This window comes from Schistocerca gregaria, chromosome 1 (assembly GCF_023897955.1).
Source record: "Schistocerca gregaria isolate iqSchGreg1 chromosome 1, iqSchGreg1.2, whole genome shotgun sequence".
Classification (NCBI taxonomy): domain Eukaryota; kingdom Metazoa; phylum Arthropoda; class Insecta; order Orthoptera; family Acrididae; genus Schistocerca; species Schistocerca gregaria.
In genome coordinates, this window is record NC_064920.1 from 783,983,974 (window position 1) to 784,011,818 (window position 27,845).

Here is a 27,845-nt window from a genome sequence, read left to right on the forward strand (position 1 = left end):
CTCTCATTTGTAGGTTGGAACTACTAGGAACAATTCAGAACTGTTCAACAAAATTTGAACGTAACCTGAGTCAGGAGAGGGTACTTATGCTTTTTCAACCTTCCTGTTTTCTGCCCCCCCCCCCCCCCCCCCCCCAGTGATGTGATCAGACAGAAGTGCAACGTTAACATGTGCATGAATAAGACAGCAAAGGGTCGCTCTAAGCCCCCCAATTTTGCAACTTTGTTGAGCATGTTACAAATGTACCTCTCAGAAACTTCAACACTAAATTATCCTGCCACCTGAAGGTAAACAAACCCAGCCAACAACTGCTGAAGGTGTTGCCTAATCCTCAGGTGCTAGAGCAGCCACCACACTGATTTGGTGTTGAAATTTTTGCAGGTACATATGTAACGGGTGAAATCTGGGTAAGAGGGACTGTGACAACCTTCACATCATGTGGCATGTCCATAGTGACTTAGGGCGGAATTTTGGTGAGATTTGGTGCCAATGTTAAGTTATTAATCCACATTAAGCTCTCATGACTTTTTGAGCAGTGGCCTTCTTTTTGCCTGAGTTGACACCACACTGTTTAAAGCATTGCTAATTTGAAGAGTGACGTCACAGGGCACCACACTTTTGCACCATTGCAATGGAAAGTTGTAGGCACTTCTGAGCCAAATTTCAAACTTATGCATTTCAATGGGGGACAGTTATTGGGTTTTGAAAAAGTGATCCTTTAATTCTGTTGCACAGTGCAGTATGATGATGTCAGAGTGTGATTTATTGAGAACACTTCTAGTGACAAATTCACTATTAACAAGAAATAAAATATAAGTTTTGAGACTAATATGCTGTAATGCATGAAATATTTGATGTTAGAGTACAGTTAGAAAATACTGAACATAAAGCAACAAGACCGTGAAATTCAACTCTATCTTACAATTTTAAATATTTTTATCTCATGAATGCTAAGAGTTTGATTTTTGAATTTTAGCAATGCTAGCTTGATAACTGCTCTAGAGGAGAGCAGACTGTACACAATTACTTAGTGGCTTGTACTTTCTAACTGGTTACTGTGTACATTTTCAGTAAGGGAACGTCCAACCCGATGCTTTCAACTTTGTTGTGACTAAGAATATAACAGTGCTCTGTCAGTATATTACATATTATGAATTTTAAAATTTTCATGGCAAATTGAAGGTTCAAACATATTTTGAGCTGGCAGTTGGTTGTCATTTAATTCATAACATGATATTTTGACTGGGCATCTGCCAGTCATCTTCAGGTAAGCCATCGAAGACTAACGAAGATGTACTCCAGTCCACATTACGCTGTGAGTATTCTGCGCATGCATCAAAATTCAAATTGACAGATGGATCACCCTTCCTGGTGGCAGCACCCTTGCTGGTGGAACCACGAAGGTCAGCTGACCACTGTTTTACTATTCGCCTCAGCCATTGGCGCACTCTGTTGTCTTTGATTAGAACAAATTGTGGAGATGGAGGGTTCCGTGCACTATCCAGCTGGTAGCTGCTATCATGGTTCATCAGATTTTCCACCAGGTGTATTTCCATAGATTGTTTAATAATGGAGTACCAAAAAGATGTTGCTGCCCTCAGAATCAATCTATCGTACTCCATGGAATGCCAGTGGAAATACAGTGGTTGGCAATATTGGATTTGCTTGGTTGTGAAAGTGAAATGTTCTTGCTCAGTGCACCATACTTTCACAGTGCATATGGTGTGTTCGATGTAAGCCATACCACAGTGACCAGGTATTTTGAAAATCCCAGCCTTCCACAATAACAAATTTTCCTTCACAGATCCTAAAAGGTCTGCAATCTTTGACGGTGGACATAAAATCACTTTTACTTGAAATTTACAGAGGTTTCTTGATATTTTAAACAAAATGTTACCCACAAAAGGAAGAAAAGCCAAAGACTTTATTGGCATGTTCTCCTCTTTATCCATTTCCTGATTTTAACTGACAGTGCCCTGTTAATCTGCTGCGTGGAACATCCATTTCTTCTAAACACTGTCTTTAACTGAACAAGCTCTTTAGGCAAACTATCTAGATCTGAGACAGTGTGATCTCTGTGTATGAGTGTTTTAAGCATGATGATAGTTTGTGACAGGTGATGAGAACTTTGTTTTTGCAAATAGAAATCAGTGTGAGTGGGTTTACAATAAAATGAATGCCCCAGAGAGCCATTATTCCTTCATGTAACCAAAACATTCAAGAAAGGCAGACAACCATCTTTCTCTATTTCCAGGGAGAAGCGAATGTTGTTGTGAATACAGATGAGGTTGTGAAGAAACTCTTATCAGTTTATCTTTTCCACGAGGTCACTATGAAAGTATCGTCCACATACCTCCAAAATAAAGTTGGTTTAAGGGCAGCTGATTCAAGTGCTCTCTACCCACAATCCTGCATAAAATGGTTGACTGCAATGAGAGACAGTGGGCTGCCACTGGCAATGCCGTCAGGCTGTTCAAAATAATGTTGGTTGACATAAAATAGGTTGAGGCCAGAACATGCCATATCAAAGCAATGATCTGCCTGAAAGTTTTTGCCAATTAGTGTCAAAGAATCTGTGTGAGGCAGCCTTGTAACAAGTGATACCATATACACGCTAACCAAATTGTGAGAACTGCTTAGATGGTGAGCCCCCAGTATATTGATAAAGTCAGATGACCTGTGGATGTGATGTTGGTATTTTCCCACAAACTGTCTCAGCAAGAAAGTGAGATGTTTGGCTAAATCATGTGTAGGTGTTCCTTTATTGCTCACTACTGGACATAATGGAACACTTTTCGTGTAAATTTTTGGAAGGCCATACAGTCATGGTGGTACACAACCAGGTGTTCTTAACATCTTGATGATCTCTAAAGATAAGGAGAAGGAATGCAATAGTGCAGAAGTTTTCCATTGCACACTCCCTGTAGGGTCGTAATCAACCGTCATATAGGTAGAGTCGCTTAGCAGACCATACAACTTATCATACACATTATGAGGTAAGAAAATGGTTGCAGTACCTTTGTCAGCCTTCAGTACCACATCAGTGTCCTCTCATTGATTTTTTAGTGCAACCCTTTCTGCAATCGTTACTACATTGAGGAGGATCTTTCAGGAGAGCACAGCAAGTTTCCCTTCATATTTCTTGTGCAGCATCCAAGGGAGGTGTTGTAAAACTTCATCACCACTCACAAAACTAACTAAAAGTGGTGTTCTAGGTGCGGGAGCAAAAGTAGTCCCTTGCGTAATACAGTCAGCATTGCATTCTACAAATTTTTCTCCTTGAAACTGACAATGGAATGTCATTCATTTACCTCTTGTGGTGATTGCTGTGGCAACACATGATCAAATTTTGCCAACTGAACTTGGCTGAAGTCAGTTTATCAACCCAGCCCCATGATACAGAAGAGAGGAGTGCTGCAACTGTCAACTTGAATTCTGACACATGCCTGGAATATGGGATGGAAAAGACAATGCATTCATCAGTTTTTGGTGGCTCTCCTGAAGGTGACTAGTGCCCTATAAAATATCATGCAATGAGTTAAACAATGATTGGCTGCAAGCCTGAAATTTGTTTGTAGATTCAATTGTCTAGGAAAATTTTAAAATTCACATCAGACACCTTTCCGGGGAGGAGACGATCTCACATGTTCAAAGTTTTATCAAGTGACATGGTAAGAGAGGAAAACTCTTAAGTTCTGTAAGCTTTTTATTCAGATGTTGGAATCATGGTGCAGTAGCCACCAGAAAGATCATGGGAGGCGCATCATGGACAGTAGTTGCCTCAAGTAAAGTCCCGTCCACCAGAGGGCATGCGAGAATTCGGCCGCACCCTCTGCCGGCGGAACAACTACAACTACAACTACTACAACAACAACAACAACAACAACAACAACAACTCGGGCAGCACGGGCTGTGCCCAGTCAGTTGACATCGGGCATACCTAGCAGACAGTTCCCAGTCTACACTATGTGAAGTGCGAGGGAAAACGTGAATGGTGTTACAACACAATTGGCGACAAGGATGGGACGTTACTTACATATCAGTCACTCGGTCCCTGACTTTTATTGTTGTCAGTGATGCGAGCTCTGCTAACCTTTTTGGATTGGATACCTTTCAAGCTATCGGTTTTTCTATCACAGACACCATACAGTTGGTCTCTGAAGATGTTCCCTATCAATCATTGGAATCTTTGATCTCTGACTTTAAGGATATCTTTGAGGAGGGCTTGGGGCACGTTCCAGACTTTGAAGCTCACTTATCGTTGAAGACGTCGGCTCGCCCGTGTTTTCTACATGTGAGGCAGATCCCCTTGGCTCTCCGCCCTCAGGTAAAAGGAGAGCTAGACCGGCTGACAGCCCTCGGGGTCATTCTTCCCATTTCTTCTAGTGAGTGGGCTTCACCCCTCGTTATTTTACAGGAAACCCTTGGCAAAATTACGTCTTTGTAGCGATTTCAAGGCCACCATTAATTCCAATATTTTTCGAAAATTGATCTTTAGGAGGCTTTGGTCTTTACCGATATCAGCAGTTGTTCTTCGGAATATCCAGTGCCCCGGCGATATTTCAGCGTTATCGTGAGTGCGTCATGTCGACAATCCCTCATTGTATTAATTACTTGGACAACGTAATTGTCACAGGCCGCAGCGCGAAGGAACACTTGCACAACCTTCGAACCCTCCTTCTCAAATTCAGGTCCGTGGGCCTGCGTTGCAACCTGTGTTAAGTCGAACTTCTTCCAACCGTCCATTGAGTATGTGGGCTACACCATCTCTCAGCGCATCGTCCAGCCACTAGGAAGTTTGGTCCAAGGTATCGTCGACCTTCTGCGGCCTGCTTTGCTGAAGGAGTTACAAGCTTTTTTAGGCAAGATTGCCTATTACCACCGGTTCATTCCCAGGGCTTCCACCATAGCCCGCCCCCTGTACTGCCTTCTGCGCAAGGGTGTTCCTTTTTATTGGTTGCCTGCATGCGAGCGAGCGTTCACCTCCTTGAAGGGCCTGCTCATGTCAGCACCTTGTTTGGCTACTTTTGACCCCAATTAGCTGTTGGTTTTGGCTACAGATGCTTCGCAGTATGGGGTGGGGGCGGTCCTGGCCCATCGCAAAGCGGATGGCTCCGAGCAGCCAGTGGCGTTTGCGTCTAAAACTCTTAGTCCTGCACAGGCCCATTACTCCCAGATCGAAAAAGCGGCTCTGGCCATTGTCTACGCTGTTACCAAGTTTCACCCTTTCTTGTATGACACGAAGTTTCAGTTAATCACTGACCATAAGCCATTAATATCGTTATTTGGCCCCGCCTCTCAGATTCCAGATAGGGCGGCCCACAGACTGCAGCGCTGGGCCTTTGTCCTCTCTAAGTACATTATGACATTAATTTTTGCCCTACCGAACAGCATGCCAACACTGACGCTCTTTCCCATCTTCCGGTAGGCCCGGATCCTAAGTTCGATCGGGAGGAGATTATGTGTTTTCATTTTGGTGTGGCGTCCCGCCAAGCGGTTTATGGCTTCCCGATTGCTAGTTCTAGGGTCACCAGTGACACAGCAGCTGACCCGGTTCTCTGGCAAGCAGTTCACCTCATTCATCAGGGGTGGTCGTCCCGACCTCCAGGCCTTGGACCCTCTTCGTAATTATTTTGTTCTACGAGACTGCCTCTCAGTCTTGGAAGGAGTTCTCCTTCTGGCTACCAATGATACAGCTCCTTGCGTGGTTGTTCCTGCAAGTTTGTGAAGGGAGGTCCTCACGTTATTACATGAAGGGCACTGGGGTGTTTCCTGTACTAAAACCTTGTCTCGCAGACATGTATACTGGCCCTGTATTGACAGAGAAATTGAGCACTTGGTAGCCGCCTGTTCCCAGTGTGCGAGCCAAAAGGCATCTACCAGGTCAGCATTCTCTTTATGGCCACCTGCAACCCAGGCATGGGAACGTGTTCACATAAATTTTGCGGGCCCCTTTCTCAATGGCTTTTGGCTGATTGTCATTGATGCTTATTCCCGATTCCCATGTGTGGTTTGCTGCTCCTCAACCACTTCAGAAGTTGCAATCCAGGCACTAGCAAAAATCTTTTCTGTGGAAGGTCTGCAAATCACCTTGGTATCGGAAAATGGACCTCAGTTTATTTCGTAGACCTTCCAGGATTTTTGTAGGTGCATCGGTATTCGGCACGTTTGCTCTCCGCCCTTTCATCCCCAATCGAATGGGGAAGCCAAGCGCATGGTGCGCACATTTAAGACACAGATGAAAACGTATGTGCACAAATTTCCTGCAGAAGAGGCGTTGATGTTTTTCCTGATGGCATACCGGACCACACTGATGGGAGAACGCAGCCCCGCAGAGCTCCTCCATGGGCGCCAACCTAGGACTCTGCTGCACCTCCTCAGGCCTGATCCTCGTCGGTCTTCGCAAAACGGCGTACGCGGCTTTGCACCGGGTATGTCGGTCTGGGCCCGTGGGTTTGCTTGCAATCTAAGTTGGATACCAGCGGTGGTCCTGCACCGCAATGGCCGCCGGCTCTATACCTTGCAGGCGGGGGACCAGGAGATACGTCATCACCAAAATCAGCTACATCCATGTTTGGGCACCCAACCTCTGACGACTCGGGCGGCGGCTTCCCCATTGCCGGCACCCGTGTTGTTTTCTCAGGGGACACTACTGCCCCTCCCACCTGTGACTCTGCCACACTGCGGTGGTTCTCAGCCTTGGTGGCCTCCAGTAGCTCCAGCACTGGTATCACCATCATTAGAGATGCCCCGGCGAGAGCCGGCCCCCCTCGCAGGCCCGGTTTCTCAGGAGGCTGGTTCACCTGTGGCCATCCCTTCCCCATCGTTCCCGCCACTGGGTCTTGCCCCTCCCGAGGTGGACCGGGATCCGGAGTTCGACGGCTTGTCGCCCGTTCTGTCCCGGTCTCTGGTGGTGGGATGATGGGGGCCTCTCCATGTGGATCACTTCCAACCGTATTCGAAGGTTCCGGCTCTAGGGTTGGCAGACCCCCCCCGAATCCAGCCTTCCAATGGACATGGAGGTCATCGCTACTGCATGATGCTCCACCTTCCAACACAGTGGATCACAGTGGCTTTGCCCCCCGAAGGAGGAGGAGTGCAGTAGCCACCAGAAAGATCGCGGGAGGCGCACGAGAATTCGGCCGCGCCCTCTGATGGCAGAACAACAACAACAACTCGGGCAGCACGGGCCGTGCCCAGTCAGTTGACATCGGGCATGCCTAGCAGACAGTTCCGGTCTATACTATGTGAGGTGCAATGGAAAACATGAACCGTGTTACAACACATGGCATAATACTAAAATTTGCCAAAGTGATGTATTTTATAAAGACCGCACTCCACGGAAGATAACTGAGAAAGCTAGTCATGCTATAGTTAGAGAGAGGATTTGCTTTACAAAACAAAGACTGGATGTGATTTCCGAACTGTGGCAGTTGTATATAAAGGTTGCAACCCATCCGTATCTCCTGTATTATGGGATTGAATTGGTGGAGTGACTTTGGCTAAGTTCAGTTGGATCCAAAAGGATGGAAGTTTCCAGCAGATGTCAAAATTTGATCATCTGTTGCCACAGCAGTCATTGCTCCAACTGGTAACTGCATGATGTTACATTGTCAGTTTCATGGTGAAAAATTTGGGTGATGCGATGCTGACTGTATTAAGCAAGGTGCTCTATTTTGCTGCTACACCTAGAGCTCCACCTGTAATTAGTTTTGTGAGTGATGTTAAAGAAGTTGTACCTCACCATCCTTCAGATGCTGCAGAAGAAATAAGAAGGGAAACTAGCTAAGCGCTTTTGAAAGTTCCTCCTAGGTGTAGTAACTTAATAAATGCAGAAAAACTGCACTACAAAATCTAAGAGAAGATACTGACTCATTATGACCCTAGAGGACAAGTGCAATGAAAACACTTACACTACTGAATTCTTCCTTCTTGCCTCAAGAGATCAGTAAGAGGTCAAGACCAAATGGTTGTGTACCACCATGACAGCATGGCCTCCAAAAAATTCATAAGAAAAGTGTTCCATTATGTCCAATAGTGAGCAACATTGGAATGCTTTGCATATAATACATATGATACGTATGATTTAGCCAAACACCTCTCTTCTTTGCTGACCCCATTGCTGGGAAAGTGCTTACATCACAACCGTAACTCAGCTGAGTTTATCTATACACTGGGGGACTCTTCGTCTAAGTAGTTCTGGCCATTTGGTCAGCTCTGATGTGGGATCACTTTTTACAAAGGTGCCTCTTGCAGATTTTGTGACACTAATTGGCAAAAGCAGACATCATTGCCTTGTTTCAGAATGTTCTAACCTCAACCTATTTTTTGTTCAACCAAGAATATTTTGAACAGACTGACGGCACTTCCAGGGGCAGCCCGTTGTCTCTTATGTTGTTCAACAATTTTATGGAGGATTTTGAGTACAGAGCACTTGGATCAGCTGCCCTTAAACCAACTTTATTTTGGAGGTATGTGGGCGATACTTTCATAGTGACGTCATGGAAAAGATAAACTGATAGAGTTTCTTCACAACCTCATCCGTATTCACGACAACATTCGGTTCTCCCTGGAAATAGAGAAAGATGGTTGTCTGCCTTTCTTGGATGTTTTGGGTAGATGAAAGAATGATGGGTCTCTGTAGCATTCATTTTATTGTAAACCCACTCACACTGATTTCTATTTGCAAGGACAAATTTCTCATCACCTGTTGCAAAATATGAGCATGCTTAAAACACTTGTACACAGAGCTCACACTGTCTCAGATGTAGATAGTTTGCCTAAAGAGCTTGCCCAGTTAAAGGCAGCGTTTAGAAGAAATGAATGTTCCACCCAGCAGATTAACAGGGCACTGTCAGTTAAAATTAAAAATCAGGAAGTGGATAAAGAGGAGTACATGCCAATAAAGTCTTTGGCTTTTCTTCCTTTTGTGGGTAACATTTTGTTTAAAATATCAAGAAACCTCTGTAAATTTCAAGTAAAAGTGATTTTATGTCCACCGTCAAAGATTGCAGACCTTTTAGGACCTGTGAATTTGTTATTGTGGAAGGCTGGGATTTTCAAAATACCTGGTCACTGTGGTGTGACTTGCATAGAACACACCATATGCACTGTGAAAGAATGGTGCACTGAGCAAGAACATTTCACTTTCACAACCAAGCAAATCCACTATTTGATGAACAATGTATTTCCAATGGACATTCAAGGGAGTATGATAGAAGTTTATGAGTGCAGCATCACCTTTTTGAGACTCCATTATTGAACAATCCATGGAAATACACCTGGTGGAAAACCTGATGAACCGTGATAGCAGTTACCATGTGGATAGTGTGTTGAACCCATCATCTCCACAATTTATTCTAATCGAAAGCGGCAAGGTGCACCAATGGTCTTGGCATCTGATAACACAGAAGACAGTTGAGTTCCATGGTTTCACCAGTGACAGTGCTGCCACCGGGAAGTGTGATCCATCTGTTAACTTGAATTTTGACACCTGCTTGGAATACTCATAATGTGCTGTATATTGTGGAATGGAGTACGTGTTTGTCAGTCTGTGATGGCTTATCTGAAGATGACTTGGCAGGTGCCCAGATGAAATATTGCGCAATGTATTAAATGACAATTGGCTGCAAGCCTGAAATTTGTTTGAAGAAATTGTATATTGTGCAATGAAAGTTCATTGTAGTATGTGTGTAAAATACCCTTTATTTCCATGACAATTGCTCACAAAAAGGACAAAAATAAAACATGGGTACTGTAATACGAATGACAGTTTTGGTTATGGAGATAACCAAGTCCATAACAGTGGGTGAAACAGTGTAGTGTAACTGAGTTGTTCTAACATTGGGCAAGTTCCTTGAAAAGAGAGCAGCTGAACCCATTCTCATAGCCAGGTCAGCATGTGTCTTTGTTGGATTCAGAATGTACAATATACCTCGAGTGAGGAAGTTGGCAAATCCACCACAGAATCCATCTCGAATTCTTACAGTCTGTTGACTGTCTCAGTAGGCAACAGCATGGGAGTTATCAATAACAGTCTCATTGACTTCTGTCACCCCCAAGAAGTCACAAGTGAACTGACAAAGTAGTCCTGTCCCAAACATTGGATTGTGATCTTTTTATTGATATTTTTGATGGGCTGCAATTATACACAAGTCAGTCAAGATTTTACCACTATGAATAGCTGTGATACGTATCTATCCCTAGTTAAAGCACTGTAAAGCTATAATTCATCGATCAGTACATGAGAGGCACACACAAGGATGGTGGACTTGCCACCAAAAGATAGGAGGAGCCATTGCAGCTGATGATGTGAGGTGGACAGAAATCTGTAAAAGTAGGGAAAGGACAGGAAGGAGGATTGTGTATTATCACACTGAATTCTGGGAGAACACAGATCGTTGCCTCTCCATGCATTCTCCAGCACCACATGTGACATTGCACTGTATTGGTTGCTGCCAAAGTGTGGTCTATCAATAACCTGAATTTGACCTAACTACTTCTAGCCTGAAATACAGGCTGCTTAGGCATGTAAGTCATGGGAAAGTGTACAGAGTACAGCCAATAATAATGAACATGTAAAAAAATTAAATTATCAATAACTTGCCAATAAATAACTCCTGTTAAGCCTCCAAGTGAGTGGTGACCTGTATAGGAGTGACTGGACATACAGTGTGTCTACAAAGTCCTACTATCATTTCAGACAATCATAACTTGGGAACTATTAGAGGTAAACAATGATGTTTTGTTGTAAAACATTTAATAAGAATTTTCTAAGTTTTTATTTATTATGCCAGAATTTGAATATATGCTGCAGTCATTCGTAGAACATTAAGGTGATATTAGTGTTCTGGCCAAGTGTGGGTCAGCATTACAGCGTCAACATTTTTTATTGCTTCATTGATTTGTGCATGAAAGGTAGCATTGTCATTGATTGATGCTGTGTGCATGCGATTCTTGACAGAACCCAATGAAAAGATGTCTAATGGCATAAAATCGGAAGAGTGATGGGACCATCACAACCCTTCCACCTCTTGTAAATTGTGTCATTCAGAACATCCTACACACTCAAACTCAAATGTGGCAGTGCACCATGGTGCTGGAAGATGAACAATGGCTGCAGCTCTGTGATTTGTGGTAGCAGGAACTGTTCAAGCATGTCCAGGTAACATTTCCCATTGTGGTTTTCACTTTGAAGAAAAAATAGGCTTGTTACCCTATTGTGCATTAGGCCTTAACAGACATTAAGTTGTGGTCTATCATGGATGTGTTCACCTGTAGTTTGGATATTTGCAGCACCAGATTGTAATGTCATGGTGATTCATATCTCCAGAAATATGGAACATTGCTTCATATGAAAATGGGCATTTAATCAAGTAGTCGTTGTCAGCATCTGTGGTTGCCAGCATGGGATACATGGATGTGTACAATAGACATTTATTTGACTTCAGTGCTTCGACCGTATGCACTTTCTATGCAGAAACACAGAACCACTTACATAATGTTGTATGGATAGTTGATAGTGCTTCCTGCAATTTTTTGGATGTACAATGAATTGACTTCTTGGAACTACACATTCTTGAGACACAGAGTGATGTCCACTTTAAAGAATGTCTTTGAACTGTCTGTCTCTCTAAAAAATTTTAACCACTGCATTATGCTTATTTTTGCCTGTGATACTCTCCCATACTAGTGTGACAGTGTCACAGATTAGAATTCTGCATACCAGATGATGCGTTGTGCCATCTCCTAGTGTCTCGCCATTTTGATGCACTCCAAGACAAATCTACAACAAAGTAAAACATGAAAAAAATCTTTGAAAGCTGTTAAATGTTTTAAGACAAACCATGGTTGTCTTTCTCTAATAGTTTTGTAGTGATAATTTTTTAAATGATAGCAAGGTATCATCGACACGTTGTATTTTGTACTTTCTGGTAGTGATTTGTCCTTCAGTTTTTGATGAAGCCCACAGAGTCAAGAAGTAGCTCTTACCGTCCTACATATATTTTTAAAGTAAAAAAAGGCACTGTAAAAATGACACTTCAAGCACTGCCACAATCTAAAATGTTCGTATCACTAATGTATTAATTGCATTGTTAGGTATTCAAATAAGGAGTGTATTACCTACATAGGAAATAAGTTTCTGCAGTAGACTTTACCCCAGCTCTGGTTCTATACTCTAGTGAATATTGATACTACATTTACAAATACATCCAAACTCTGCAAACCACTTTGAAGTGCATGAGAGACGGTACTTTGCCATTGTACCATTTATTAAGGCTTCTTCTTATTCCATTAACATATGGAGTGTAGGAAGAGTGACTGTTTGAATGTCTCTGTGTGTGCTATATTAATCTAATCTTCTAGTCACAGTCTTCTACAGGAGCGAATTGTAGGGGGTTGTGTTATATTCCTAGGTTTGTCATTTAAAGCCGGTTCTTGAAGCTTTGTTAGTAGACATCCTTGGGATAGTTTGTGTCTATCTTCCAGTGTCTTCCAGTTAAGTACTTTCAGCAGCTCAATGACATTCTCTCATAAGTCAAACAAACCTGTGACTACTCATGATGCTCTTTTCTGTATACATTCAATATCCCATGTTAGTCCTATTTGGTATGGGTCTCACACACTTGAGCTGTACTGTAGGATGGATGCACTAGTATTTTGTAAGGAATGTGCTTTGTAGACTGATTGCATTACCCTAGTATTCTACCATTGAATGAAGTCTTATGCCTGCTTTACCTACATGAGCCTATGTGATTTTTACATTTATGAAAATTTAAAGCAAATTGCCACTATTTGCAACTCTTCAAAATCCTGTCAGCAGCTTTGTTAGACATTACATCAGTATAGATAACTGTATCAACTGCAAAAAGTTTGAGGTTACTGTTGATATTGTCTGCAATGTCATTAATATATAACATGAACATTAATGGTCCCAATACGCTTCCCTGTGGCACACCTCAAGTTACTTCTGCTTCTATTGATGACTCTCCTTCCTACCAAAAAATCCACAATCCAATCACAAATTTTGCTGGATACCACATACACGTATGATCATACATTTTATAATGAGTGTAGGTGCGATACTGTGTCAAATGCATTCCAGAAATCTACACTCCTGGAAATGGAAAAAAGAACACATTGACACCGGTGTGTCAGACCCACCATACTTGCTCCGGACACTGCAAGAGGGCTGTACAAGCAATGATCACACGCACAGCACAGCGGACACACCAGGAACCGCGGTGTTGGCCGTCGAATGGCACTAGCTGCGCAGCATTTGTGCACCGCCGCCGTCAGTGTCAGCCAGTTTGCCGTGGCATACGGAGCTCCATCGCAGTCTTTAACACTGGTAGCATGCCGCGACAGCGTGGACATGAACCGTATGTGCAGTTGACGGACTTTGAGCGAGGGCGTATAGTGGGCATGCGGGAGGCCGGGTGGACGTACCGCCCAATTGCTCAACACGTGGGGCGTGAGGTCTCCACAGTACATCGATGTTGTCGCCAGTGGTCGGCAGAAGGTGCACGTGCCCGTCGACCTGGGACCGGACCGCAGCGATGCACGGATGCACGCCATGTCTGTAGGATCCTACGCAGTGCCGTAGGGGACCGCACCGCCACTTCCCAGCAAATTAGGGACACTGTTGCTCCTGGGGTATCAGCGAGGACCATTTGCAACCGTCTCCATGAAGCTGGGCTACGGTCCCGCACACCGTTAGGCCGTCTTCCGCTCACGCCCCAACATCGTGCAGCCCACCTCCAGTGGTGTCGCGACAGGCATGAATGGAGGGACGAATGGAGACATGTCATCTTCAGCGATGAGTCGCTTCTGCCTTGGTGCCAATGATGGTCGTATGCGTGTTTGGCGCGGTGCAGGTGAGCGCCACAATCAGGACTGCATACGACCGAGGCACACAGGGCCAACACCCGGCATCATGGTGTGGGGAGCGATCTCCTACACTGGTGATCGTCGAGGGGACACTGAATAGTGCACGGTACATCCAAACCGTCATCGAACCCATCGTTCTACCATTCCTAGACCGGCAAGGGAACTTGCTGTTCCAACAGGACAATGCACGCCCGCATGTATCACGTGCCACCCAACGTGCTCTAGAAGGTGTAAGTCAACTACCCTGGCCAGCAAGATCTCCGGATCTGTCCCCCATTGAGCATGTTTGGGACTGGATGAAGCATCGTCTCACGCGGTCTGCACGTCCAGCACGAACGCTGGTCCAACTGAGGCGCCAGGTGGAAATGGCATGGCAAGCCATTCCACAGGACTACATCCAGCATCTCTATGATCGTCTCCATGGGAGAATAGCAGCCTGCATTGCTGCAAAAGGTGGATATACACTGTACTAGTGCCGAAATTGTGCATGCTCTGTTGCCTGTGTCTATGTGCCTGTGGTTCTGTCAGTGTGATCATGTGATGTATCTGACCCCAGGGAAGTGTCAATAAAGTTTCCCCTTCCTGGGACAATGAATTCACGGTGTTCTTATTTCAATTTCCAGGAGTGTACATATACCACATTTACCTGACAGCCTTGATCTGTAGCTTTCAGGATGTTATGTGGAAAAAGTGAGAGTTGAGATTCACATAATTGATGTTTTCCGAATCCATGCTGGTTGGCATGGAAGAAGTTGTTCTGTTAGAGATAACTCTTTATCTTTGAGCTTAAGAATGTGTTCTAAGTCTCTACAAAAAATGGATGTCAAAGAAGTTGGGCAATAGTCTTGTGAATCATTTCTGCTACCATTCTTATAGACTGTGTGACCTATCCATTCTTTTTAACTTATGGGAATGGTTTATTGTTCGAGGATGTATGGTAAATTGTGGTTAAAAGATGGGTTTACTCGGACACAGATTTGATGCAGAATCTGACAGGGATTCTATTGGGTGCTGAAGCTTTGTTCAGTTTTAGCGATTTCAGTTGTTGCTCAACACAACTGACACTAATAACTATATCACTTATTTTTGTGTGGTGTGAGAATTAAATTGGTTCAATATGCTTTGATTTTCATTTGTAAAGGAAAATTTAAAACTAGAGTTCATTGTTTCTACTTTCTCTTTGCTACCCTCAATTTCAGTTCCTGTCTCGTCCATGCATGTGTGGGCACTGAATGGGTACCACTAACAGCCTTTATGCATGGACAGAAACTACAGCAAGTGTCAGCAATCTTTTGGTACCTGTGGACAGCATTGTAATATTCTTATTATCATTTTTGCTCCACATGTTTCTGATTCAATAAATTAGAGGTGTTGAATAATGATCAAGTTAAAATGCAACTTTTTTAGCCTTTATAGCTCTGTAGAAGAGAGAATTCACATGTATGTGTTAGAGTTATTACAATTTACAGAAAAAATCAAACTGGACTTGGAAGTTTGGAATGAAAGGTTGTTTGTATTGTTTGGTAGATTAAATTTTAATTACATGTTCCTTGAAGTATTATTCTGATCTGCCATTACCTAGCATAGTGGAGTCAAGAAAAAGATATGTTCTTGAATCTGAGTTAATATGCAAAAGAAAATGAACAGATTTTGAAATTTGTTTCCCTACAAAAGGTGATGAATGCAGGTCTCTGTGCTAAAAATGATTTGTGATCTTTTGTTGAACATGATATGGTATTGGGACATGAAGCACAAAAATGATTACAGAGTTTCCTGTGTGAAAATATTGATTTAAAAATGCTCCTTAATGTATTCAACAGAGAACTGAGCACTGGAAAAGTAAATGAAATCACAAAGAAAGTCAAGCAATACCAGAAAATGAGATCTGTAAAGAAATATTAATTGATTGTGAAACAGTTTCAAACCATTTAAATAAGGCTATGTAGTCTTACCTTGATTCCACATGATCAGACTGTAGTTCAAAATTCTGTGTACAAAAAATAGCTGAAGCAGAACAAAGTTGCACAATTATTGAACTTCCACTACAGATAACAAAATTTGGCCATTTCTGACAATTACACAAGTAAAAGATGGTCACTGAAGTAATGTGTTGCTATGTGAATAGAGACAGACCCATTCCTAATCTCTCTTCTTGTACTCCTTCAATAGAGACTCATTTCCTCCACAAATTAAATTGAGTGATCTATTCGTATGATGCACATTCTTCATTAAATATCTATCATGCTTACAATATCTGTTTTCTTTTTGTAAGAAGTGTTTGGCCGAAACTTTGTTATTTTGCAAAACCTGAAACAAATATTTTGTCTTTGGCTATATGTACTAAGGTAATCACTGCTCGTTTTAGTACTTCAAATACAGTAGTGTTAGCTATACAGTTGCTAAGCAGTTGGTGAAAAGATACAGCTGTCAAAAGAACTGATGTTTGTATAGATTCCTTATCAATAGGCAAAGACCCTGACTATAGGCCTGTGCTTATAGGTGCAGTTAAAGTAACATCCATCACTAACAACACATGTTTCGATGGAAATACATTTATTAAACACTGTATAACTAGACACAATATGGGAGAAAATGTTACAGCACCTGAGAAAGCTGGCATCAGACTGATCCAAGGGCAGTTGTTCATAGATAAAACATACTTTTCACTTATCGATAGTCACCACAGCTTTTAGTCATGTCACTGTGCAGACCATGACAGAACTTATGTGTGTGTGCGGCACTATGTGTGACAAAGAAAACACCAATCAATTGTCAACTTTGAAATGCACTGACTGCTTTGGAACTACTGGCTCCCATTTCTAACTGGCTGTTCTGAACAGTGTCAGCTTGTATGAAAAAAACTTAACGTATCAGTTTTGTCAGTTATTCTATGATGACCTAGAGTGCTGCACAAAGTGACTTAACAAGCTACATGCAGCTCACTGATTACTGACTGAAGAACCAAAGTATTTAGACCAAATGACAATATCTTAAACTGATGGAACTGTCCTTTAAACGGAAATATGGTGCATTTTTGTGGTTCTGGATGGAGTGGTGCTTGCCAGCGCATAGTTTTCACCTCCATGCCACTAATGTGTATAGCATCCTTTAAAGTTACTACTAATTCTCCCATGGCCCAATCCTGTTTCAGTACCCTGCTTCAGAGCAACCTTGCATCCACAGTTGGCTCCCAAGGTAACAGAACCAAAAAGTAGAAATACAATTCAAATATGTTGACATGAAAGTATGGTACCACGTCATTTTGTAAGTGTGTACCGATGTATCTTCTTTTCTTCTTTCTTGATCCCGGCTTCTTGAGATCGCTTGTGAAGAGTCACGATAAAAGTTTAGTAGTGGTGTGAGACAAGCTGTTGTGGGTGAATTCGTTTCTGACTAATAGTCTGTCCAGTTGATGTGAAATAATGATGTACAATAGGAGTGTTCAGATAAACCTTATTACACTTCCACAAGATTTTAAGAATTCCACCTGGTAAAGTTTATTCTAGAATTGGAAGTTGATTGCTCTGTTTTAATTATGAAGAGCCCATTCAGTAGTATTGGCATTTATAACTGGTTGTGATGTGAACTGCTGCTTGGCAGTGTTGGTGAGTATTGAAAATCTACTTGCAATTAATTTTCATTTATCAATAAGAATAGTGTTCATCAGTGAAATGCAATATCAATGTAGTTACACAACAATTGGTAATTTAACATTTGAAACCACTGGTTTATTGGCATTTCTGGAAAAGAACACTCTTATACCCTCATTCAATCAGCAAATTCCGTGTAAGAGTTTGTATGTGTAATGCGACTTATTATGTCGCAAATTGTTCTAATGAATGAATTGATTTGCATTACAGTGTTGCTAAGCAATGTGATCAACAAGGTGATGTGTGTCCTAATTAAAACAGAACCTTGATATTTTGAATAAAGTTTCAGTTCATTTTTATCAAAAATCAGTATTTGTCTTGAAAAGTAATTTCAAACTTCGTGTATTAAGTCCAAGCACGTTTGCAATTATTATACACAATTTAATGGAGAGCTTAGTCATGCACTAGAGTGTAACGCGTTTTAAATCGAGCGCACAGGCTTCAATTTTCTCTTATGGGCTAGATGACTTTTTGTAATTATGTGATGTGTCTATCTCACGTAAAGTCTAAATGAAACTGGATTTGTCTCTGTTTGGCTCATAATCACAAAATGAAATTCACCTCACAGGTCAGCGAACTGTACATGCGCACTTTTAGCACTCTAAGTGGTAACTCGTTTAAGAGTAAATACCGCACATAAATTCACACTTTTTACATGCATACAAAAATCAAAACACCTTTATATTAAACAGATAAATTTTGGCATGCAATTACTAATTAAACATTTCTTATTCTAAATAAACTTCAAGAACTTGTATTTCATAATCAATAAAATTTTATCCCGTGAATGAAACTATTAGTCTGCTAAAACGAATTCAGGTTACTGTCACCTCATGTCTGGAGGGAAGGATCCAGACCTGAGCCATCTGGATCCTCCCCTCCACCATCAGCTTTTCTGAAAAGCTCATCCTTCGTGCTCGATATTGGGAGATTCCTGCAGCAGGCCGGACGTAATTGTGTATCCGCACTGAAGAAGGTGAATTCGTTGCCCACCGACGCAAATCAATCACGTGAATGCGTAGTGTCTGTTCTTCTGACATACCCAAAGAACAGACAAATCGCATTCATATAATTTCCATTTAAGCTTCCCAACCATCTTTGTTATGCTTGGTGAACTGTGTGGGGCTTGTGTTGATGCCATTCATAGCTTTGCATCTTGTAATAGCGATAGTGGTGTCTCGTTTTCTTAGTGTGTTCACTGGCACCACTATGTTTGCTCGCCTTGTCTGTCCGTGAGTTGCAACAGCAGCTCTTATCGATAGCGGGTACTGTGGTACCATCTTTGGAGCAGCCTCTAGTATTTCTGGGTCGTTGTGTGTCGAGCAAGAGAGTTGGGACAGCCAGTACTCGCCCAACCACTGGAGACACACGTGCACTGTCCGATGGAATGATGTGGTCACAAGAGTGTACGGTCACGTCAAGGGCCGGATTCAGCGAGTTTTAGTTGAATGGACTGTCATTTCTAGTAGTGTAACTTTCACCTGTTTGTTCGCCCGTCGAAGTGACCTTGTGGCAATAAGTTGTCAGTCGACGATTTATACTGGGATCTTTCCCGTGACATGTCTTTTAATTGTGGATATCTGCAACTTAACATGTCTTCTTTACGCTATGTAGCAATCTCTCTTTTTCATACATCGTTGATATTGCTACCTGGAGTTCCATTGTTTCGTGTAAGCTATCGGATGCTTAGAAGCTATTAGATGCTCTGAACCATCATTCCTGCGATGATAGTATCACTGGAGTGAATTAACCCATATTGTGAATGATGAGAAAGTCGTGCTGTGCTTGAGATATTTTTTCTGCTTTAAAACATTATGGATTTGCATGAATAATGGAAACCACAATAGTTTATGGAACATTGCAGCAAAAGTGCTAAAGTGAGTCTGTCTCTAGATAAAGCAATCGACCTCTGCAAACACACATTAGTATTAGCATTATAGACAAAATGAAATACATGCTGGAAGGAATAGTTTATTGGACATCAGCCATGAATTATTGTACTCATTTACATTTTTGGTGCGTATTATTTATCAAAAAATATAATTTATGAATGAAAATAGTAAACTTTTGAAAATATAACGTATATTTGTAGATAAAAAGTCTACTCACCAGGAGGTGGCAGGAGAACACACGAATAAAGATATTGAAATTTGCAAGCTTTTGGAGCCAATGCCGCCTCCTTCTGGCACAAGGTTTGAAGGGGAAGGAAGAGGAATGAAGGAAAAGGTTTAGTGAGGTGTAGAAAATGGGGAGTTTGGAAAACTCACCCAGAACCACAGGTCAGAGGAAACTTACCAGACAGGATGAGGTGATCCACATCAGTTCCAAAAGAAATCCGTTGGAATTCGATTACTCGATAAATAGTACAGTTCTCAATGCTGTCAATTCAACTAAATACCTGGGTGTTAAAATTATGAACAACTTCAGTTGGAAAGACTGCATAGATAATATTGTGGGGACGGCGAGCCAAAGGTTGCGTTTCATTGGAAGGACACTTAGAAGATGCAACAAGTCCACTAGGGAGATGGCTTACACTACACTCGTTAGTCCTCTGTTAGAATATTGCTGCGCGGTGTGGGATCCTTACCAGGTGGGATCGACAGAGGACATCAAAAGGGCGCATAAAAGGGCAGCTCGTTTTGTATTATCACGTAATAGGGGAGAGAGTGTGGCAGATATGATACAGAATTGGGATGGAAGTCATTAAAGCAAAGACTTTTTTTGTCACGGCGAGATCTATTTACGAAATTTTAGTCATCAACTTTCTCTTCCGAATGCGAAAATATTTTGTTGAGCCCAACGTACATAGGTAGGAATGATCATCAAAATAAAATAAGGGAAATCAGAGCTCGAACAGAAAGGTTTAGGTGTTCGTTTTTCCCGCGCTGTTCGGGAATGGAATGGTAGAGAGATAGTATGATTGTGGTTCGATGCACCCTCTGCAAAACACTTAAATGTGAATTGCAGAGTAGTCACGTAGATGTAGATGTAGATGTAGATGTAGAAGAAAAGACTGATTGTTGGGGACTACACCATCCAGGATTTGAAAACCTGAGAGCTTAAAGGTGGAAGATAGGATAATATGCAAAACAGAGATTATTGATGAAACATCATGTATGAGTTAATAAGAATGGAAAGCTAAGTGCAATGTATGTGATAGAAGTGGGAGGGGCAGCAAAAAATAGATATGTGAAAAAATGAAAGTTGAGAACTAAAAGGTAGTGAAGAAAGGAATAGTTACTGTGAACAAATTCTAAGACCAAAGAAATTAATGTAAATTACCAGGGGGTTGGCAAGAATCAAGGTCCTGTTGTAACGCCAGTTCCCACATGTGGTGAAATGGGCACCAAGATCATGGATGTCATGTTGTAAAGCATGTTCTGCAATTGCATATTGTGTGTTGCCAGTATACATCCTCTGCTGGTTTCAAAGCACCCAGTGAACTTATATCTTCCTTAGTTGATCAACACGTGCACCCTACAGTACAAAGACTTCCCTCCAGTATGAAAAACACTAACAATTTCCTACTTTGACTGAAATCTGTGCATGTCCAACCCCCACCACACACCTTGCTTGTCACAATTGATGCTACCGTGTACTTGGTCTGTCTGCTACTGAAAATTTTCTCAAACAGCACCCACCTGATTCCAAACCTATGTTGCCCTTCTGCTCACTTTTATAAACTCTATACTAACCATCAACTACTACTTTACCTTTGAGGATCAGACATAAAAACAGATCAAGGGCAAAGCCAAGGGATCCAGGCTGATTTCTTTCTATGCAACCCTTTCCAAGGGTCACTTGGAGGTGGCTTTACTGTGATCCGTAAGCCTTCAGACCCTGGTTTGATTTAGATATATTGATGACATCTTTGCCATATGGACTCATGGTGAAGCTGACCTGGAATCTCTAAATACATTCTCCCAATTATATTTCATATGGTCCTATCCCATAAACCACACCACTTTCCTTGACATTGATCTCATCCTCACTGAGGTTCAGCTACACACTTCTCTTTTCATTAAACCTACTAACAACTAACTGTACTTACATTTTGATTGTTTCCATCCTTTCCATGTCAAATATTCCCTCCCGTAAAACCTTCATATTCAAGATAAACGCAATGTTTTGTTGGTGATCTCTGCCTTGGGTATTATCCTATATTCCACCGTCTTTATATTCTCAGATTTTCAAATCTCATTGGGTGCAGTCCACAACTATCAGTCTTTTCGTCTCATCATGTCTGGCAAGTCTCCCATGACCCAGGGTTCTGGATGACTTCCCAAGTACTCCCCATGTCCTACACCTCATCAGTCCTATTCCTTCACCCTTCGTTCTTCCCCTTCAACCTTCCTGCCAGAAGAAGGGCACACTGTCTCCGAATGCTTGCAGATTTCAATATATTTATATGTGTGTTTGCCTGCTACTGCTTGGTGAGTAGATTTTTTTATCTATGCAATTACAGAAAATGATTAATGGAATATCTCATATAAAGATGTGAAACAAATACTAACAAAGAGATAGAGGGGCTGGCCAGTACTTACCTCAGCTCAGTACAGCTGATAGATACACAAAACAGAACAGAAAATTTACGTACCTAGCTTTCGGAACTTTGTTCCTTCATCAGGGAGGAGAGGGGGGGAAAGGGAAGAAGGGAAAGTGGATTCAGTTACTCACAATCCCAGTTATGAAGCAACAGGGAAAGGTAAAAAAGAAGAGTAGCAATAATGGAGGCATGGTTGTCAGAGGGAACCCAAAGATATTCTACTGTTAAGTACTGTGCCAGCTTCAAACCAAAGAGGATGCATACAGAAGTAAAGGGGTATATAGTATAAAGATAAACACAATTATGTAGGATGAAAAGATGCGTGAATGGCTAAGGAGGAGAGGGAAAAAGGAGAAGACTGAAGAGTAAATGGGAGTGTCGCTGGTTAACGTAGGTTCAGTCCAGGGGGATGGCACGATGAAAGGATGTGTTGGATTGCAAGTTCCCATCTCCGCAGTTCCGAGGGACTGGTGTTGGGTGGGAGAAGCCAAATGGCATGTACATTGTAGCAGGTTCCTAAGTCACTAGAATTTTGCAGGACGGCATGTTCCACTACTGAGGATTGGACATCTCCTAGGCGGACAGTTCGTCTGTGCCCGTTCATGTGCTAAGCCAGTTTAGTTGTCGTCATACTGATGTAAAAGGCTGTGCTGTACAGGCATGTCAGCTGATAAATGACATGTGTTGTTTCACATGTGGCCCTGCCTTGAATTGTGTATGTTTTACCAGTAACGGGACTGGGGTAGGTGGTTGTGGGGGGATGCATGGGGCAGGTTTTGCAGCGCTGTCAGTTACAGGGGTAGGAACTGCTGGGCGGAGAAGGTGGTCTGGGAAAATTGTAGGGTTTGACTAAGATGTTATGGAGGTTGGGGGGGGGGGGGCAAAGGCAACTCTGGGTGGTGAGGGGAGAATATTGTCAAGGGATGATATCACTTCAGGGCTTGACTTGAGAAAGTCATATCCCTGGCGGAGTAATTTGTTGATGTATTCGAGGCCAGGATAATATTGGGTGACAAGGCGGATGTTTCTGTGTGGTCTGGGGGTAGGCACATTGTTGTTGGACGGAGAGGAATGTATTGCTTGGGAGATCTGTTTGTGGACAAGGTCTACAGGATAGTTGCGGGAGAGGAAAGCAGTGTTCAGGTTATTGGTGTAATTGTTGAGGGGTTTGCCACGGTAGCAGATACGTTTGCCACGAATACCTAGGCTGTAGGGGAGGGAGCGTTTGATGTGGAATGGATGGCAGCTATCAAAGTGAAGGTACTGTTGTTTGTTTGTGGGTGGATGTGAGCTACAACAAGATGAAGGTCAACATCTAGGAAGGTGGCTTGGGTTTTGGAGAAGGCACAGGTGAAATTCAGATTTGAAAAGGAGTTGAGGTTATGGAGGAAATTAAGGAGTGTTTCTTCACCATGAGTGCAGACCACAAAGATGTCATCTATAAACCTATATCGGGCCAGGGGAAGCAGAAGCTGATATCATCCCTTGACAATATTCTCCTCACACCACCCAGAGTTGCCTTTCACTGCCCCCCTAACCTCCGTAACATCCTAGTCAAACCCTACAATATTCCCAGACCACTTTCTCTACCCAGCAGTTCCTACCCCTGTAACTGACAGTACTGCAAAACCTGCCACATGCATCCCCCCACAACCACCTATTCCAGCCCCGCTACTGGTAAAACATACACAATTCAAGCAGGGCCACATGTGAAACAACACGTCATTTATCAGCTGACATGCCTGCACTGCACAGCCTTTTACATCAGTATGACGACAACTAAACTGGCTGAGCGCATGAACGGGCACAGACGAACTGTCCGCCTAGGAGATGTCCAATCCTCAGTAGTGGAACATGCCGTCCAACATAATTCTAGTGACTTAGGAACCTGCTACAATGTACATGTCATTTGGCTTCTCCCACCCAACACCAGTCCCTCGGAACTGCGGAGATGGGAACTTGCAATCCAACACATCCTTTCATCGTGCCATCCCCCTGGACTGAACCTACATTAACCAACCTCACTCCCATTTACTCTTCAGTTTTCTCCTTTTTCCCTGTCCTCCTTAGCCATTCACACATCTTTTCATCCTACATAATTGTGTTTATCTTTATACTATATACCCCTTTACTTCTGTATGCATCCTCTTTGGTTTGAAGCTGGCACAGTACTTAACAGTAGAATATCTGTGGCTTCCCTCTGACAACCATGCCTCCATCCTTGCTACCCTCCCTGTTTACCTTTCCTTGTTGCTTTATAACCTTGGTTGTGAGTTACTGAATCCACTTTCCCCTTCTTCCCTTTTTTCCCCTCTCCCCTCCCTGATGATGGAACAAAGTTCCGAAAGCTAGGAATGTAAATTTTCTGTTCTGTTTTGTGTATCTGTCGGCTGTACTGAGCTGAGGTAAGTACTGGTCAGCCCCTCTCTCTCTTTGTTAGTATCAATTACAGTAAATATTATTTGTTGCACTACAATGAACAACAGAACATTGTTTCTTCTCAGAGAGTTAAAAAAAAGGGGGAATTAGAAGTGTACTTTCAAATAGAGTAATAAATGTTTTCTTGATCAGTGGTCCAAGTATATTTTGAATATCTGTCATTATGTAATTTACACACTTATGTGCATTGTTCCTTTATGTCTTCAGCTTAAACCTGCAAAACCTGATTTTTACTGTAGCTCATATTCCATTATGTATGTATGTATGTATTTATTTATTTATTTATATTTCAGGGGTATAGAATGGACAAACTTAACAAGCTTTTTGACGTACGCATATACCACTCCAAGTGGGTCATCCAATACTGTACGCAATGAGCTTTTCCTTACTGACACACTGACAGGAAACTCCATTTCACTTCGGAATGATAAAGGAAGTACAGAAACACCAATAGACATTGTTAAAGTATCTCCACTAAAGTAAGTTTGCATTAATACAATACTACTATTTTATCATTTGTCATTTTATGTTTACACTATGTTTTATGTCTGGGCAGGCAGTACTTCATCGTGATTCTGAAAGATGGTCCATTTGAACTGTGGGATTTAAGAAATCTATGCATGCTTCGCACAATGCCAAAGAAATTTCCAACTGTAACTGCTTTGGTGAGTATATTTGGTTTTGTCATGCAGTATTACACAAAGACTTCTGCTGAGCAATTCCTTTTTCTGCTGAGCAATTCCTTTTTCTGCTGAGCAATTCCTTTTTCTGCTGAGCAATTCCTTTTTCTGCTTAGCTATTTCTTTTTAAGTTTATATTTTCTGCAAATTACATTTTGATGCTTGTCTAATTAGTGGTGGCGTGGCTTCGGACATCATAGATTTCCTATTGATGCAAGTAGATTAACATTTTAAATAAAGGCACATAAAAGTTGACACACTTATTCCACATAGTGAGTTACAATCGCTGAGCGTCTATTACTAAATAAATGTGCGACTTGTTTTTCAGGAGTGGTCACCTGTTCACAACCTGAAGTCATTAAAAAAGAAATTAGCACATATAGAAGAAAAAGAGCAAACTGAACCTACAAATTTAGCAAGTGGTCCAGGTAATAAATTACAGCATTTATTTTGTTGTACCTGATAGTCATTTATGTGAATCACCCCAAAAAGAACAGATCACAACCTGGTTGTAACATTTTATAGATCGTGGTGAAACTTCTGACAAACAACTGGTAGCAAGAGAACATTTTGTCTTCAGTGATTCTGACAGCCAGCTGTACCATTTTTCTGTGGAAGGCAATGGTGTCAGAGATGGGATTAAAATACCTCCTGAGGTACTTGTACATGCTCCAAGCATTGATTATTTTAAGTTGTTTAACTGATGCTAATTTGTCATTGCAACAAGAGAACTGTTACTGTAATGGCTGTTGTATTTTATCTTAGTATATATGCTGTTTTTCAGAATTACGTAGAGTAAGCAGCAGGGAAATTACTTGCTTAATTGTTCACATAGTAAAATTTTCACTGGTACAGAAGTAAAGTGCTGGTTAGTTGAAATACATGGGATGCTTATTCTGATCTGTATGATATTATTACTTGTGGCAATTTTCAACTATTTAAAGAAAATGCCTGACTGTTGTCCTTCCCTTCTGCTCCCTTATTAATAGCATACGTTGTTGAAATGTTCTGTACACTCTGTTAAGAAAAAGACAGACAACAAGTGATTACAGTTTCATCGAAAATAGATGATTTATTCAGGAGAAAGAGCTTCACTAATTTAGAAAGTGAGAAATGTATTGGCTTACCTCAGGCCCTTATGCAAGCAGTTATTTGGGTTGGCATAGAGTGATGAGTTGTTGGATGTCCTGCTGAGAGATGTCATGCCAAAGTCTGTCCAGTTGGAGTTAGATCATCAAAATCCTGAGCTGGTTGTAGGGCTCTGCCCATAATACTCCAGACATTCTCAATTGGGGAGAGATCCGGCAACTTGCTGGCTAAGGTAGGGTTTGGCAAGCATGAAGACAAGCACTAGAAATTCTAGACGTTTTGGGATGGACATTATTAATGAACTAAAAGCCCTGATTGATTTTCCATGAAAGGCAACAAATCAAGGCATAGAATATTGTTGATGTACCACTGTGCTGTAATAGTTCCATGGGTGACAACTAGCTACGCGGAGTGGCCGTGCAGCTAGATGTGCCATATCACGGATTGCGTGGCCCCTCCCGCTGGAGGTTCGAATCCCTCAGTCATGGGTGTGTGTGTTGTTCTTAGCATAAGTTAGTGTTTAAGTAGAGTGTAAATCTAGTAATCAATGACATCAGCAGTTTGGTCCCTTAGGAATTCAAACATTTTTTTTTAAATGCAACTAAACTGCTATGATGTGAAATGACACCACAGACCCTCCGTCCTGGTCACCGTGCCATATGGTGAGTGACAGTCAGGTTGGTATTCCACTGTTGTCTGGGTCATATCCAGACATTTCATCGCTAGTTGTTGGGGCTCAATTCAAAGACAGGATTCATCACTGAATCCAGTTGTACTCCAGTCAATGAGATTCCAGGCCAAAGACTTGCCTGGAGATGATTCAGGCAGCAGTGGGATACCAACCTGAATGTTGCTAACCATATTGCCTAACATCCAGGAATGATGCTCTAGGGTGCCATTTCTTTTTATAGCAGGACCTCTTTGGTTGTCTTCTGTGGCACCCTTACAGCGTAGCAGTATGTAAATGATATGCTACGCCCTGTTTTTTTGCTCTTCCTGCCAAGCCATCCTAAGCTTACATTTCAACATGACAATGGTCGTGAGGGTTTCTACGGCTTGTCTTCATGCTTACCAAACTCCATTTTGGCCATCAAGGTTGCTAGATCTGTCCCAAATTGACAATGTTTGGAGCATTACAGGGAGGGTCTCCAATGAGCATGGGATTTTGAAGCTCTAATGTGCCAGGTGGATGAAGCTTGGCACGATATCCCAGTGGAGGACATCCATCAACTTTGTCTATCAGAGCGCGCACATGAACACACAGTCAAGCAAATGCAACTCACACACTCATGACCACAGTCTATGGCAGCTGAAGCCACACTATGAGCAGCAACAGCAGCAGCAGCAGTGCATGATAGGAGAGGCAACTGTGTGGGGGTAAGGAGGAGGCTGGGGCAGGGAGGGATAGGAATGGCAGGGTATGAGTGGTAGACAGTTAGTGCTGCAGGGGAGCACGCAGGGACAAAGTGGAGAGAGGGTAGGGCAACTAGGTGCAGTCAGGAGCTTAGACGGAGAGCAGGGCAGAGATGGTGGTGGGGAGGGGGGTAGTGG

At 42.2% G+C, this 27,845-nt stretch overlaps 1 protein-coding gene across 2 annotated transcripts in view; it reads left to right on the forward strand.

Moving 5' to 3' along the window:
* LOC126269161 (WD repeat-containing protein 11-like) overlaps positions 1–27,845 on the forward strand; it is a 220,153-nt gene that overhangs the window by 106,853 nt on the left and 85,455 nt on the right. For both annotated transcript variants that reach the window (XM_049973970.1, XM_049973972.1), the window contains exons 12-15: positions 24,819–25,004; positions 25,082–25,190; positions 25,534–25,633; positions 25,731–25,861. In XM_049973970.1, coding sequence (XP_049829927.1) covers positions 24,819–25,004; positions 25,082–25,190; positions 25,534–25,633; positions 25,731–25,861 — 526 coding nt within the window. The remainder of the gene's footprint in view (positions 1–24,818; positions 25,005–25,081; positions 25,191–25,533; positions 25,634–25,730; positions 25,862–27,845) is intronic.